We start from the raw sequence: 16,691 nt of genomic DNA on the forward strand, positions 1-16,691 counted from the left end.
CTAAAAAGCTCTATATTGTGTCATAATCTGTGAACCGTTGTCTATGAAATAAAAGTGAATAAAATACGGCGCGGGCGAAAAATTGTATTTTACCGGGCGGTGTTTAGTTTTGTCGAAACGTTACGTTTAATTTGATTTCAAGCATGGACGAAACAGTATTATTACCTTCACCGAACTGGTTTCTTGTTTCAAATTTGGCCGTAAGCTCTGATGGGTGGCTTATTTACGGTGGCCCGTCTAAAAGTCTTTGTGTTTTGGAGCCACGAAAGGCAGATGAAGGAGTAATTGCTTCAAATGAAAAATATCAGGCTCATGTGGTTCTCAGGGCACATTCCGAACGGTAATTATCACATATTGTTTCTATCCACTCTGTTATTAAAAACGTGACAGTACTGTCCAAGTAAATGTGAACAATATTTTTTATCTTTCAGGATTGTAGCAGTGAATATTTCGCCGGAATGGTCAGAAAAAAGGACCTTACTCACCGGCAGTCAAGACGGAGTGGTCAAACAATGGATTTTAGAAACTGTTAACAATAGGATTAAAATCAAAGCTCAAAATGTCAATGATGTACACCAAGCAGAACAAGAAGTTAGTACATATATTTAATACTTACATCTTCTGAATATAAAAAATTGTATAATCTTTATAAGTAACTACTTAATTTAACAATACATGACATAGATTTCGTAATTAAAGCTCACTGTGATATGAAAGTGTCACAGCAATTTAGATAGTCGATAGTTGCTCAGTGGTTGTCTTAGGATTCTTATGAATAGTAAAGCCTGAAGTGCGGCTACAACCGGGTTCAACCATTTACAGGCAGCTGTAACCAACCATATGTGGCTAAAACTTAGTTTGATCTTGAAAGATAAGGTTCTTGAAGTTTAATTGTCACAAGGGATACAACCTCCGTACTTACAATATGCTAGGAGTACATAGAGGTAGTATAGAAGTATGTACTCCACATATTTCTGTACTACCCCTATGTACTCCATTGGTGTGTAGCAAAGGATGTCCAAAGAACTCTTTCACTTAAACATCGTTGTCTTTCATTATCAATATTATTTTATCTTTTTTGTTTTGTAGGAGAAAATGAATATAATAAGTGATTTCTGTTTTATTCCAGGATGTAGTTGGAGTAGGTTACAGTAGTTCAACGATGGCCATATCAGTTGGGGGTTACAGTAACGTAGTGAAATGGGACTTGTCTTCCAATGTAACCACAGGATACCCTCACTTAATTAAGGGCTTGAAGCCAACCTGCATGGCTTGCTCACCTCATTTGCAATTACATGTCGCTGTGGGAACAAAGCAGGGTGTCATCTTTGTTTTGGATCTTCATGGTAAAGTTTTAATTTAATCTTAACTACATTTTGTGTATTCTACAACAATAAATATGTGTAACAAAATCTTTGCCCACAGAAAAAGGAAGTATATTATATAAAGTTAGAAGCCAAGATGAAGAGGTAGCAAATCTAAGCTGGTGTCCACAATATGAAGTGACTGTTAAGAAAACATTTAAAGAGACCAAATCATTCCTAACAGACAGGCTAGCATCAATAAGAAGTGAAGGCACAAACTCAAAAACAAAAGAAACAAATGTTCTGGAACAATCCGGTATTGGTAAAACCCTTCCAGATGACAGTTTTGATGACTCAATAGTGCAAGAAGATGATACCTTTGATATTTATGCTGACCATGAGGCTGAAGAGTTTGGTCACAAAAAGTATGTACCAGAAGATATTGTGGTTAAGGTAAAGAAGGAGAAAGCTGCTGATGTTGATTATTTGGCTGAATGTTTGAAACTCAAAGAGGAGATATTAAGAAGGAAGAATCAAACTGAACCGAGTATTGAGTCACTGGTTGATGCGTTGGATAAGACTCATGTTGAAACTGCTAATCTGGCTGATACTGAAGTAGATAGTGCACAAACGCAGGCTGAAAGTGTTGAGGCAAGCACTAGTAAGGCAAAATGTGATAATACTGATGCCAAAGTCGCTAACGAATCTAGTCACTATCACAAACATCTACTTGCTTCTATAGGAAAAAATGGGTGAGTTTATCCTTTCACAATATTATAGTAGACAATATTTCTGGCTCTTAAATATATTGTTACCAGTTAAGCTTGGTAATTTAAATAATATTGATTCATGTGTTTTAATGTTAAAAACTGTTTTTGATGCTAATAGTGTTAAATAATGACTTTTTTACTATGTATCATAGTTATAATTAGATCATAAGCAAATCATTATATTTCAGAGGTGTTCGAGTATGGTCTAAATCTGGTCAGCTAGTTAGCTCTAGTATTGTTAATGCCTCTCAAAAAACAGTCAAGAAAGGGCCTGTTGCTTCTACAATTCTCTGGTACAAAGCAGATACTTTGCTCATTGTTGATCCCAAGAGTCAACTGATGGAGACTAATCCACTACAAATTAACAAGTAAGTTCACTTATATAATAAAATAATTTGGACCTTAAGTTTTCCAGTTACAGTTGAAAATTGAGTAACATTCTACATAAGTTGACATGTTAAGGTCCATGTATGAATTAATTTAAACAAAGTATCTGCTTGAATTAACACTTGAATCTGCCAATGAAAATTTAATTCTATTTTCTTCCTCAGCAAGAACAAACTGGCTTGCCAATTAGTTCATCAACAACACAAGCGTGGTATGTACTGCATAGTCACGAATGCTCCTCGCGTACAAACTGAGACAACGGTACCTTCAGACGATTGGTCGGTCTGGTCAGCCTCTCAAGACCGCAACATTATACGATATTGTTTGAAGAGTAAGAAGTCTTTAGCGGTCCATTCAACTTGTGGTGGTTTCTTATATACGGTGTTGAGTTGCCCGTATGATGCTGGGAAGTAAGTTCTGGTTATACTTTTATTAATTTTAAATTATATCTGGTATCCTTACTATAATATTATAAATCGGAAAGTGAGTTTGTTTGTTTGTTTGTTTGTTCCGCTTTCACGCCGTAACTACTGAACCGATTGCTTTGAAATTTTGCAGACGTAAAGTTAGAAGTCCGGATTAAATAATAGGGTACTTTTTATCCCGAAAAAATAGATATTCCCGAGGGAAAACAAAAATATTGTTTGCTTGATGGATGGATTGTAGATGGCGCTGTGTGTCGTTTAAAACAAGGTAATATATTCAAACTCACTTTCCGATTTATAATATTAGTAAGGATGATCAATGGCTCTGCGAACGCGCAATATTAGCACCAAAAAATGAAACGGTCACTAAAATAAATGAAAATATTTTGAATGAAGTTATGGGAGAAAATACTGAATATTTATCTGTAGACACAGTGATAGAAACAGAACATAGTGCCTCATATCCTGTGGAGTTTTTAAATTCTTTGGAATTATCTGGGGTGCCTTCTCATAAATTAAAACTAAAAGTAGGAGTTCCGGTGATGCTCATGCGTAATCTCGATGCCCCTAGACTGTGTAATGGTACCAGGCTGCGTGTCACTCAGCTTGGGCGGAACATTATTACAGCCACTATTTTAACTGGCGCAGCAAAGGGTGAAAGTGTACTCATTCCTCGGATTCCGATTATTCCAACAGACCTTTCAATTTAAAAGACTACAATTTCCTATAAGGGTTTCATTTGCAATGACCATTAATAAAGCACAAGGCCAAACTCTAAGGGTTGCTGGAGTACACTTAGAAAAACATTGTTTTTCGCATGGTCAGCTCTATGTAGCGTGTTCCCGGGTTTCCAGTGCCCAAAATCTGCATGTTTTTGCTCCACAAGGGAAAACGTATAATATAGTGTACCATTCAGTTTTGGTTTAACAACTAATCGTATCCAGCGTTACATCGCGCTTCTTAGATTTTTCCGTGGGAATGAGAAGTTTTCTTATAGTTGTGATTTATACCGCAATATAACCGAATTCCACGCGGGCGAAGCCGCGGGCGGAAAGCTAGTTAAAAATAATAACAGCCTTACTTATAAAATAATAAGTTATACTTAAGAGATGTTTAAGAAAAAATCTTACTTATAAACGTGGCTGAAATAAATCATTTTCTTAGCAATGTCTTAAATGAGCTGTCAAATTAAGACTGCGCCGAGCGAACACGGCGCGCGGAAAATAGGTATTTACTGCGACGCGCTAGTTGTGTGCGTCGTTACGCACACAACGACAAGTTCGCTCGGTGGCCGCTTGCGTTGCATGGCAGAAGTGAGTAAGTCAGGATTTTTAGAATTTGAGTGACTGAGTGTAACTTAGAGTTTTTAAATTTTGAGTGTATTGAGTGAATTGAAAAGACGAATAATGAATATTTTGACGGTTCTGTGTAGGTACATAAATCCGATTAATAAAATTAATCCTGTTAATATTATGAACGTGAAAGTTTGTTTGGATGAATTTTTGTTACTCTTTCACACGAAAACTACTGAACGGATTTGAATGATATGATGAAAAAAAGACGAAGTTTTTGGATTTTTCGAAAATCACCTCCCAAGTTACTGTAATAGGATACAGTTATCGGCACGGATATTGGGCTATGACCTTCACCTGCGCAGAAGCGATTTATTGGTTTATTGCCTTATGTGTACAGTGCGCAAAGCGATCCCCACTCTTCCGCCGAGAGCCCAATATCCGTGCCGATAACTATATTCAAGTTTAAAAGGGTTGATCTTTAACCGCTGAACGTACCTATAACCTGAATTTTGGTTTGGTAGGTGAGTAAGTAGGTAAGATATATGGGTAGGTTGTTGTAATAAAACCAATCTGTAATAAAAAAATCTTTAATTTAACCTGACGTAAAACAACTTGATAAGAATTTTACAAAAACATACTTAAAGCGCAGAAACGTGGTTAATTTATTATACAGGTTGTACCGAAGAGTTGTAGTTTTTTTTAATAAAAATTGAGAAATCAAAGGTATTAATAAATTTCAGAAAAAATAATGTTGATTTTCCAAATTTGTCATCAGCTGACCAAAATGTGTGTGAGAATACATAAAAAGAAACTGTAAAAGACACAAGAATGTATCAACCTCATTCAAAAAATATAATCGTTATTTCCAACCACAAAGATAGGTTATACAAAAAAAATGCACATTTGCATCTCTGACTGAAGACTGAACTTAACTTACGAATTTTGGTGCATAATGGAAGAATGTGTTCATGTGATTTATGACGCTTTCCTTTTGCGTTTTGTTATATTCTAAGATTCTAATTTTCGTTTATCTTTTTGATTGATTGCATCAAGAATATATTTAGGTTCCCTGATATACATTTGCCTATCTAACCGAGAATCAAGAATTTCAGGCAGTAAGCAATCAAAATAAAAAGCTTTCAATTTCTCTTCCATTTTACACCAAAATTCTTTATCTTCCTCAATTAGTTGAACCTTCATGTCTACTTCAGTCCAAACGGCAAATATACATGTTTTTCTTTGTGTAATGTAAAGTTGTCCTTGTGCTTGGAAGTACCAATCATGATTTTTATTTAGATTGATATTACCTTCCTTGTTGTTTTTCCAAAAAATAATTTTCTTTTCTCTTATGCCATCGTCAACACTCATGTCTCTGGCTGAATAAGGACAGTTAATTTCCACAATTTTGTCCTCTTCTACAATACCATCCGGACTGGCTCCTAAAAATGGTAAAAGATTTTAAAACTTATGTCAGATTCGCAATCGCGACCCCCAAAAACCTATTACACGATACCCATATCGAATATTTGACAAAAACTAGCATCCGCCATCTTGAATTTTAAAATTAATGTCAGATTCGCAATCGCCGCCCTTAAGAACCCATTACACGATACCCATATCGAATATTTGACAAAAACTAGCATCCGCCATCTTGAATTTTAAAATTAATGTCAGATTCGCAATCGCCGCCCCCAAGAACCTATTACACGATACCCATATCGAATATTTGACAAAAACTAGCATCCGCCATCTTGAATTTTGAAATTGATGTCAGATTTGCAATCGCCGCCCCCAAGAACCTATTACACGATACCCATATCGAATATTTGACAAAAACTAGCATCCGCCATCTTGAATTTTAAAATTGATGTCAGATTTGCAATCGCCACCCCCAAAAACCTATTACACGATACCCATAACGAATGTTTGACAAAAATTGAAGAAAAGATTATATCCGTTATAAAAAAAAAGAAATACGTACTTTTTCCGAGAACATTTTTTTTTCGTAAATTAGCGCCAACTTTCTTCTTATAATTTTTTTCCTTAAGCTTTCCCATTTTACTAAAACAACATTTTTAAAAATGTTACAAAAATATGCATTGAATAGTATAAATAAAACATAGATATGCACAATATAATAACAACTCAAAAAACAAAAAATATGACTTACCTTATTCAACAGTTTGCGTTTGCGTTTGGCAAGGTATAAGTACACAATAGATCGCGAAGTATCGTTATCGGCGCGTCGCTTCCCGATGAGACGTGACCACTCTCCGAGCTCTCGTGGACGAGTCGTCCACGAGAGCTCGGAGAGTGTGACACTCTCGGAGAGTGTTGCCAGTATGATTTCCCAAAAAAGGATGGTTGGCTTTCTAAAAAGGTACGGTTTTTAACTTCAAGGTACGGTTAGGTCGGGATACTTCTGCAAGAACTAGATCAGTTTTATTTTTCTTCGAGTTGGCTGTCTGCGACCATAGGTTGGAAAAAAAGCGATAGGGAATCGAATGTTCAGAACGATATGGTAAAGTAGAACATTATTACCGATTGCCAATATCGAACAAATTCATTCGTAAATCAATTAGAGAAATGAGGTTATAAATCAATATAGAGTTACGGAAAGGAGTAAAGTCATTATATTCGTTAATGATGCAGTGAATTAAAAATTTTTTTGATAATAATTTATCATAGTAGTACGGTTTTGCTAAAATGTTGAAAAATGCTATAGTCTACTCATATCCTACAGCGAAAACAAGTTGTTTGTCAAAAAAATTATGAAAATAATGTTTTAGGAACTAAGAAAATCCCATCTAAATAATTTGTGTCCATATTTTAGTGTCAAATGTGACAGAAAGTCGAAGAAAGTATGAGTCTCATTATTTTCTATTAGTTTCTCAACAGACTGTAATTGTAAAATAATAATTTGACTTACCACGAGTTTATAAATAAATAACTTGCTAATACATGCTTGAAGCTCCAATAGTTTGGATATGTGTCATTCCGTTTGTAGATATGCTTTGCTTCATTCCAAAATACTTAATACTTAGCCTGCACCCATGCTCAATGCAAGTTAATAGTTTTCATTTCAATCTACAAAATTAGTAATATTTCTCTACAGATAAATATTTATTCATCTCGAAATCATTAGTTTTCAAAATTTACAAAAAAGGTAATTTGATGTTGTATTTAGGTGTTTACTTTATCAGCGAAATCCGTCACTACTGAATCAAATTAATTTTAGTACTTTATCTTCTTATTTAACATAGAAGAGCTGGGTTCAAAATTGTGTATACCACCTTGTTGCTGTATAGATGAACTAATAGCCATTAATGCAGCAATAGTTTCGGTATTGAGACGATTCCGATGTTCAGTCTTTATCAGCTTTAGTTTGCTAAATACTCTTTCCACTGAGGCATTAGAAAAGGCAGAATTAATAGAAATCCTATCAGGATTTTCAAATTTTTGAATTTTTCTGTACCAGCTATGTCCTTTAATTTAAATACTTTTGTCCAAAAATCAGCAGCATTCATTTGAATCGATATACTGTCGTCCACACTTGCCAGATCTAATAAACAGTACTCCCGCCATTCGTTTATTAATGCACTTTTATTCAGATATGTGGGGCTAAAAAGGAAATCTGTTTAAAATTGAAGTTATCATTTGTGGATCAAACGATTTTATAATTTTTGGTTCGACTATTTGGATTATGTCATATATTGGGTCTGTAAATATAAATCTTTGTTTTATTTGTTCTATTACTTCAACATAAAATGCCAGGCAATCTAGTTTGAATCTTTCCAGGTCCTCTTTTCTAACATCATTTTGAACCTCCTTGAGGCTTGAGTCCACAGAAACACCAAGGTACAAATTTTCCAAAGGCAAGTACAACCTTGGGTTTTTATGTTCGATCTCTAGAGGAGGCGTGTTTTTGACGTGATGTAAATCAATGAAGTTACTTGCAATTGTGCGGATGAGCCCTTCTACGGCAGGTTTCAGTTTATGAAGTAATGGCGATTCAGACTGAAAAGTAATATTGAAGTCATTTAGCAGGTCTAGCACATATGCCATGAACTCGAGATAAAATTTTGTAAACTGGTTACGCAAACTGAAAATGATACTTTCAGTTATTCTGGACGGATCTTCCACTATTTCAAGTCTGAAATAGGCTTCCAGTGCAGGATACTGTTCCAGCGTTCGGTCGACACATGCCTTTAAAGAAAGCCACCGGGTTGTTGCCGGCAAAAGAATCTGATGAATTTGTGTTTGGTAGAAGCGTTGCATTTCTGCAAGCTTCTGTTGTCGGTTGTGGCTGCGGCTGAAATGGGAGCCAATGTTCCGTAACATATCTTCTACTGATTTTGGCAGTTGTAGACAAGCTTTGGAGGCAGCCAAATGAATCATATGGCAAGAGCAGCGGACACACACTATGTTAGGAAGTCTTTCTTTCAATTTGGCGAACACAGAATTATATTCGCCGACCATCACGTTCGTCGTGTCTGAAGAAAATCCCACTAAGTTTTCTAGTGGGATATTTTTAGTTTCAACGCTCTGTATTAATGCGTTATACAAGTCATCAGCCGTACCTGAGGCCATTTCCAGCAAATCGAAGAATTCTGTTTTATTTTAAATTCTTTGTCACAATATATCACTGTCATCGCACATTGTTTTTTTGTGCCAACATCAGTTGTTTCGTCCATTATTAGGCAAAAGAAATTACCGGGTTGTTTTAAATAATCATGCAAAGTACTTTGAAGACTGGGCCCTAAAATTTGTGTTACAACTGCTGTTGCTTTCGTACGACCCATCTTCATCTTCTGAGCAATTTTCGAATCGGGGCAAATGTCCGCTATTAAGCTAACTAGAGTGTCTGATAAGAGGAATGGTAAATTATTTGTAGCCAGCATTGCAGCAATTTTAAGCTCACCTCTTTTTACTGAGAGATCTTCATCTGATGGTTTTAATGATTCTTTAATATTTGATGTGGATTTAATGGCTTTCATTATTGATTTGTGTTTATCAGTTTCAGAGTGTCGTATCAAGTGCGGCTTGTGGTTGGGTAACGTAGTTTGACAGTATTTGCATTTTGCACTGATTGTGCCTTTAACTGTGTCTGAAACTAGCCACTCTGAAAGTTCTTTAATTTCTAACCATTTCTCGCTAAAACATATAAATGTTTTTCAGTCTTATCCGATGCTTTTTAGATTTGGTTGGAATATTTTTTATGCTCTTCATTACTTGTTGCTATCTGGATTTCTTCATTTTCGTTACAAGTATCAAGTAAGGCTTGTGGTTTTTGTTAGATAGATTTGATTCGTCTAGCAAACTGAAGTCGTTGGAAGGATTTGATTCTTGTGGCTGGGTAGGTTTTATTATTATTAGTGCATCAGTACATGAAGGGCCAGGGATACTAGGACTTAAACATTTCTTCTTAGTTGAATGACCAGGTTTAGTAGGCTGGTTACTATTTTGAGAGCTATTATTATCAGGAGGGTCACGTTTTCGCTTCGTTATAAATCTGTCCATTTCCCAACACCTGCGTTTGGACAAAAAACATGCCATCCATCACACACAGCACCATGCAAAGGTACGGTAAGGTACGGATAGTTTAGTTTGAAAGGGAAGGTAAGTTTGCGTAATTCACTAAATAGAAACAATATAATATATAAGCATGTGACGGGTGGCGCCATCTGTTCATGAAAGTTTCTAGGCCAACTAACAATTTAAATAACTAAGATTTTCAATTGTCTTCATTTCTATCTGATACATTGTGTTCTGTGCATTCCGCAAACTTTTACTTCGACCGTTCACGGAGTATATACGTACACCATAATACAATATTAACAATTTTCTTATTAAAAATGTAGGTAAGTATAGGTAGAAAAAAAAGTTATGAAACAAAAAATATTAAAACGAAGTATAATTTATTATTTAATATAATAAGTTCAAATATTAGAATCACATGCATACATACAATTGGCTACTTGACAGCCTTCGAAAAAATATTTAAAAACTTACGTACGTTTATAATAAACCTCTTACAATTATGCTTTTACGAAAAAAAGCGTTATTTAATAGTAAAAAAAGTATTTATTAATTTAAAATTTACGCGAAAACAGCTGGTCACGTGACATTTGATGACGTCGCATTTCAAAAACGTCAATTTCTCGCCAATCAGTGAACGTTGTTTCAAACTAACAGATGACGTTTTGCTTGACATTTTCTGTGAGATGTGACGTCACAAGATGGCCGACCACGTTTCGAATCTTATAATCCACAGATAAAAAGGCAAATCTATTTTGCAAAAATAAAATATTTAAAATTTCTTTTGAAGCGAAATACCTATTGTGTAATTATATTATTTGGTTACAAGCTATCATATTGAACATATTTCATCGTTACAACTGTCAAATAGCCAATTACTTGAATGAATTTATGTGATATACGTAAATGCTCGAAATTATCCAAATTTGGTTGTTATTTCACAAGATGGCAACCTCAATAAAACATTAAAAAAACAGGACGTACATTTTTCAACATCAAACTTATCTGTTTCGTTTTGACGCTAGTGGTGATTATTATTTTTAAATAATTTATTTAGATGTCAAACATTCGAGGCGATTAAATAAAGTTCTACCTTTGACCATCAGATCGGAACAGATAGTTCATAAAATTTTAAGTTTGTCAGTATCTATTTAATAATAATGGATAAAAGGCAATGAACCACACCTTGGCAGTGGTGATAAGAAAAGAAGTAGGATAATAGCATTGTCATCTAGTCATACAACTTTGCCTTCTTGCAGTGCAAACAAAAAACATGAAAAATGCAAACCATCATCAACATCAACTTACCTTGACTTAACTTTTCTTCCGTCTATAGATTCGTATTGTTTCGTCACACGTCGTACATACTTGTGAGAATGAGTTATCTTTAGTTCGATCTCGGTTCCAGACTGACTATAGACATCGGCGAACGGCGATAGTCCCGCAGACTATATTCTGTTTGCTCTGTTTTTTTTTTTAATTCATCGCTCCTGAGGAAGGAAGGCAAGGAATGTAATCCAAACAGCCAAGTCTTATTTGGATGGAAGAAAAAAGTTTTTTAAACGCAAATTCATAATGTTGACAAAACAGGAGAAGGCGATTTTTTTTTTACCCTTTGTAGTTTGCAGTAAAAAATAAATCACTAATATAGAAAAGGTACGAAAAAGGTACGGTCTACACTGAGGTACGGTTGTGGTACGGTTGTGTGATGAATAGTACGGAAAACCGTACTTTTTGGTACGGTCTGGCAAAACTTCAGTCGTCCAGGACGACTGAAGTTTCGGCCGGTGTACGTTGCGTATGATTCTAAACAGGGCGCGCAGCGGCCCAATTTTAAACAAAATAATGTCTAAAATAACCAAGCTACATTTTCGAAAATTTTAAGACGACAAATTGTAGTATGATTATTATAGATTGATGTGCATTCAAGTTTGTGAAAAAATGTAACAGTTTACTATCAAAATTCAACTAAATACGAACGTGCTATTTTAAGATTTTTGTCCATGTTTACACATTTTTGTTATTTTAACTAGACAATAATTATAATTTTTGCCAACGATGAATTGTAAACACAGTCATTGTGGTGCTCAATACATATTTTTTATGGTAATTTTGATGATAGTATTGGTGATATCCCTTTAACTGTGACGGGCGTTTTGTATTATTTTGCACGACGCAGTCTTAAGTAGCCTCACACCCTTGTTTAACCCGCTAATTATCAAAATGGCTGGATTCTTACCAGCTGATTTTTCATTTCCGGTTTATTGACAGCTCAACTTTTTAATTTTATATTTTACGGATGCCATTGTTGCCATTACACAACGTTTTGATGACAAATATTTTTTTAAGCTACCAACATTCCGGTAGTGTTGAAAAATTAGTATGTTTTTATGTCATTATCTGTTCATTACTTAAGACATGCTTAAGCAACGTTTATAGGTCAAAATAATTTAATCACTACTTAAGGCTTTAAGTTCTGCACATTAGAGGAATATAGCCTACTGCTAAGGCTTTAAGTAGTAATTACTTAAAACAATGCTTAGAAGATGATTTGTTGATTTTTATAAGTAAGGCTGTAAGTTTTTTAGTCTAACTGTAATTTTATTTTTAATCACTTTGACAAGTCTTGATCATTTTGGCATGTCTTGATCACTTTTATATGCCATTTAAAGTCAAATTCAATTCAATTAATTCCTAAAGCCCAGATATAACATAAATCCTTATTCCCTAGAGTGGCAGTAAGCGTGGGCGACGGTACAATTCGCGTGCTAGAGATGGCGACCCTACCTGATGACGACACAAAGTTAACAGTTCCTAGCGTCGTGTCCTACTGGCAGAATGTTCAAGGCAAAGTGCTGACTATCGCCTGGCATCCGACGAGAGAGAATTTACTAGCTTTCGCTACGGGAGAGGCTAGGGTAAGTCTCTTTTTTTATGGTGTTATTTTTGTGTATTTGATGGGATGTAACTATACTACACTATAGTTATCGGCACGAATCTTGAGCTCTGACCTGCCTGAACTTCATACCACAAAAAAGACCCAATAAATTACTTCTGCGCAGGTGAAGGTCAGAGCTCAAGATTCGTGCCGGTAACTATATGCTATATAACATTAGGTAGGGCTGCTAGACACGGGCGGTCGCTACGAGCGGCCGGGCCGCGTGCTGCACCCGGGGCTGAGCAAGGCGGTGTACTCGCTGTGCTGGGGGGACGGCATGTTACTATGTACTACAGTATGCTATATAACATTAGGTAGGGCTGCTAGACACGGGCGGTCGCTACGAGCGGCCGGGCCGCGCTGCACCCGGGCTGAGCAAGGCGGTGTACTCGCTGTGCTGGGGGACGGCATGTTACTATGTACTACAGTATGCTATATAACATTAGGTAGGGCTGCTAGACACGGGCGGTCGCTACGAGCGGCCGGGCCGCGTGCTGCACCCGGGCTGAGCAAGGCGGTGTACTCGCTGTGCTGGGGGACGGCATGTTACTATGTACTACAGTATGCTATATAACATTAGGTAGGGCTGCTAGACACGGGCGGTCGCTACGAGCGGCCGGGCCGCGTGCTGCACCCGGGCTGAGCAAGGCGGTGTACTCGCTGTGCTGGGGGACGGCATGTTACTATGTACTACAGTATGCTATATAACATTAGGTAGGGCTGCTAGACACGGGCGGTCGCTACGAGCGGCCGGGCCGCGTGCTGCACCCGGGCTGAGCAAGGCGGTGTACTCGCTGTGCTGGGGACGGCATGTTACTATGTACTACAGTATGCTATATAACATTAGGTAGGGCTGCTAGACACGGGCGGTCGCTACGAGCGGCCGGGCCGCGTGCTGCACCCGGGCTGAGCAAGGCGGTGTACTCGCTGTGCTGGGGACGGCATGTTACTATGTACTACAGTATGCTATATAACATTAGGTAGGGCTGCTAGACACGGGCGGTCGCTACGAGCGGCCGGGCCGCGCTGCACCGGGGAGCAAGGCGGTGTACTCGCTGTGCTGGGGGACGGCATGTTACTATGTACTACAGTATGCTATATAACATTAGGTAGGGCTGCTAGACACGGGCGGTCGCTACGAGCGGCCGGGCCGCGTGCTGCACCGGGCTGAGCAAGGCGGTGTACTCGCTGTGCTGGGGACGGCATGTTACTATGTACTACAGTATGCTATATAACATTAGGTAGGGCTGCTAGACACGGGCGGTCGCTACGAGCGGCCGGGCCGCGTGCTGCACCCGGGCTGAGCAAGGCGGTGTACTCGCTGTGCTGGGGACGGCATGTTACTATGTACTACAGTATGCTATATAACATTAGGTAGGGCTGCTAGACACGGGCGGTCGCTACGAGCGGCCGGGCCGCGTGCTGCACCCGGGCTGAGCAAGGCGGTGTACTCGCTGTGCTGGGGGGACGGCATGTTACTATGTACTACAGTATGCTATATAACATTAGGTAGGGCTGCTAGACACGGGCGGTCGCTACGAGCGGCCGGGCCGCGTGCTGCACCGGGCTGAGCAAGGCGGTGTACTCGCTGTGCTGGGGACGGCATGTTACTATGTACTACAGTATGCTATATAACATTAGGTAGGGCTGCTAGACACGGGCGGTCGCTACGAGCGGCCGGGCCGCGTGCTGCACCGGGGCTGAGCAAGGCGGTGTACTCGCTGTGCTGGGGGGACGGCATGTTACTATGTACTACAGTATGCTATATAACATTAGGTAGGGCTGCTAGACACGGGCGGTCGCTACGAGCGGCCGGGCCGCGTGCTGCACCCGGGCTGAGCAAGGCGGTGTACTCGCTGTGCTGGGGGGACGGCATGTTACTATGTACTACAGTATGCTATATAACATTAGGTAGGGCTGCTAGACACGGGCGGTCGCTACGAGCGGCCGGGCCGCGTGCTGCACCCGGGGCTGAGCAAGGCGGTGTACTCGCTGTGCTGGGGGGACGGCATGTTACTATGTACTACAGTATGCTATACTAGCTTTCCGCCCGCGGCTTCGCCCGCGTGGAATTCGGTTATATTGCGGTATAAATCACAACTGTAAGAAAACTTCTCATTCCCACGGAAAAATCTAAGAAGCGCGATGTAACGCTGGATACGATTAGTTGTTAAACCAAAACTGAATGGTACACTATATTATACGTTTTCCCTTGTGGAGCAAAAACATGCAGATTTTGGGCACTGGAAACCCGGGAACACGCTACATAGAGCTGACCATGCGAAAAACTAAATACTAAAATATGTTCATATTCGTTTGCAATATATAAGTAGATGTAAAAAAAAACAGTTTAGACGATTAAACAAAGTGTACATCATCCCTCGGGAATTCCTCATTTTCGGGGATTCATTATCGTTTCATTTAGCTTCTAAATTTACATGTTTATATTCGTTTGCAATATATTACCTTGTTTTAAACGACACACAGCGCCATCTACAATCCATCCATCAAGCAAACAATATTTTTGTTTTCCCTCGGGAATATCTATTTTTTTTTCGGGATAAAAAGTACCCTATTATTTAATCCGGACTTCTAACTTTACGTCTGCAAAATTTCAAAGCAATCGGTTCAGTAGTTACGGCGTGAAAGCGGAACAAACAAACAAACAAACAAACAAACTCACTTTCCGATTTATAATATTAGTAAGGATAACATTAGGTAGGGCTGCTAGACACGGGCGGTCGCTACGAGCGGCCGGGCCGCGTGCTGCACCCGGGGCTGAGCAAGGCGGTGTACTCGCTGTGCTGGGGGGACGGCATGTTACTATGTACTACAGTATGCTATATAACATTAGGTAGGGCTGCTAGACACGGGCGGTCGCTACGAGCGGCCGGGCCGCGTGCTGCACCCGGGGCTGAGCAAGGCGGTGTACTCGCTGTGCTGGGGGGACGGCATGTTACTATGTACTACAGTATGCTATATAACATTAGGTAGGGCTGCTAGACACGGGCGGTCGCTACGAGCGGCCGGGCCGCGTGCTGCACCCGGGCTGAGCAAGGCGGTGTACTCGCTGTGCTGGGGACGGCATGTTACTATGTACTACAGTATGCTATATAACATTAGGTAGGGCTGCTAGACACGGGCGGTCGCTACGAGCGGCCGGGCCGCGTGCTGCACCCGGGGCTGAGCAAGGCGGTGTACTCGCTGTGCTGGGGGGACGGCATGTTACTATGTACTACAGTATGCTATATAACATTAGGTAGGGCTGCTAGACACGGGCGGTCGCTACGAGCGGCCGGGCCGCGTGCTGCACCGGGGCTGAGCAAGGCGGTGTACTCGCTGTGCTGGGGGGACGGCATGTTACTATGTACTACAGTATGCTATATAACATTAGGTAGGGCTGCTAGACACGGGCGGTCGCTACGAGCGGCCGGGCCGCGTGCTGCACCCGGGCTGAGCAAGGCGGTGTACTCGCTGTGCTGGGGACGGCATGTTACTATGTACTACAGTATGCTATATAACATTAGGTAGGGCTGCTAGACACGGGCGGTCGCTACGAGCGGCCGGGCCGCGTGCTGCACCGGGGCTGAGCAAGGCGGTGTACTCGCTGTGCTGGGGGGACGGCATGTTACTATGTACTACAGTATGCTATATAACATTAGGTAGGGCTGCTAGACACGGGCGGTCGCTACGAGCGGCCGGGCCGCGCTGCACCCGGGGCTGAGCAAGGCGGTGTACTCGCTGTGCTGGGGGGACGGCATGTTACTATGTACTACAGTATGCTATATAACATTAGGTAGGGCTGCTAGACACGGGCGGTCGCTACGAGCGGCCGGGCCGCGTGCTGCACCCGGGGAGCAAGGCGGTGTACTCGCTGTGCTGGGGGGACGGCATGTTACTATGTACTACAGTATGCTATATAACATTAGGTAGGGCTGCTAGACACGGGCGGTCGCTACGAGCGGCCGGGCCGCGTGCTGCACCCGGGGCTGAGCAAGGCGGTGTACTCGCTGTGCTGGGGGGACGGCATGTTA

At 40.1% G+C, this 16,691-nt stretch overlaps 1 protein-coding gene and 1 long non-coding RNA gene across 3 annotated transcripts; one reads left to right on the forward strand and one right to left on the reverse strand.

Annotated features, from left to right (window-relative positions):
- The first annotated feature begins 27 nt into the window (after positions 1-27).
- Positions 28-16,114, forward strand: LOC135117406 (uncharacterized). The gene is made up of 14 exons (XM_064036633.1): positions 28-340; positions 432-591; positions 1,130-1,346; positions 1,426-2,056; positions 2,263-2,442; positions 2,626-2,871; positions 12,451-12,637; positions 12,836-12,952; positions 13,767-13,859; positions 14,167-14,259; positions 14,569-14,685; positions 15,512-15,628; positions 15,781-15,897; positions 16,052-16,114. The coding sequence occupies exons 1-14, from the start codon at positions 144-146 to the stop codon at positions 16,112-16,114; spliced, it is 2,535 nt and encodes an 844-aa protein (XP_063892703.1). The 5' UTR covers positions 28-143.
- LOC126054220 (uncharacterized) lies at positions 5,857-11,468 on the reverse strand. Of its 2 annotated transcripts, XR_010276879.1 has the most exons (4): positions 11,332-11,468; positions 11,028-11,209; positions 6,352-7,268; positions 5,857-6,242 (listed from the first exon to the last, which is right to left on the reverse strand). It is a non-coding gene; the product is annotated as an uncharacterized LOC126054220 (long non-coding RNA). The 2 variants fall into 2 exon arrangements; XR_010276878.1 differs by having other exon boundaries at positions 11,028-11,462.
- Positions 16,115-16,691: the final 577 nt, after the last annotated feature.

Source organism: Helicoverpa armigera, chromosome 10 (genome assembly GCF_030705265.1).
Source record: "Helicoverpa armigera isolate CAAS_96S chromosome 10, ASM3070526v1, whole genome shotgun sequence".
Classification (NCBI taxonomy): domain Eukaryota; kingdom Metazoa; phylum Arthropoda; class Insecta; order Lepidoptera; family Noctuidae; genus Helicoverpa; species Helicoverpa armigera.

Excerpts from the sequence above, each read along its gene's own strand:
- LOC135117406 (XM_064036633.1), top strand. The coding sequence starts at position 144 with ATGGACGAAACAGTATTATTACCTTCACCGAACTGGTTTCTTGTTTCA. Across the intron at positions 341-431 it reads CTCAGGGCACATTCCGAACG|GATTGTAGCAGTGAATATTT; the intron begins GTAATTATCACA and ends TTTATCTTTCAG. Across the intron at positions 1,347-1,425 it reads CTTTGTTTTGGATCTTCATG|AAAAAGGAAGTATATTATAT; the intron begins GTAAAGTTTTAA and ends CTTTGCCCACAG.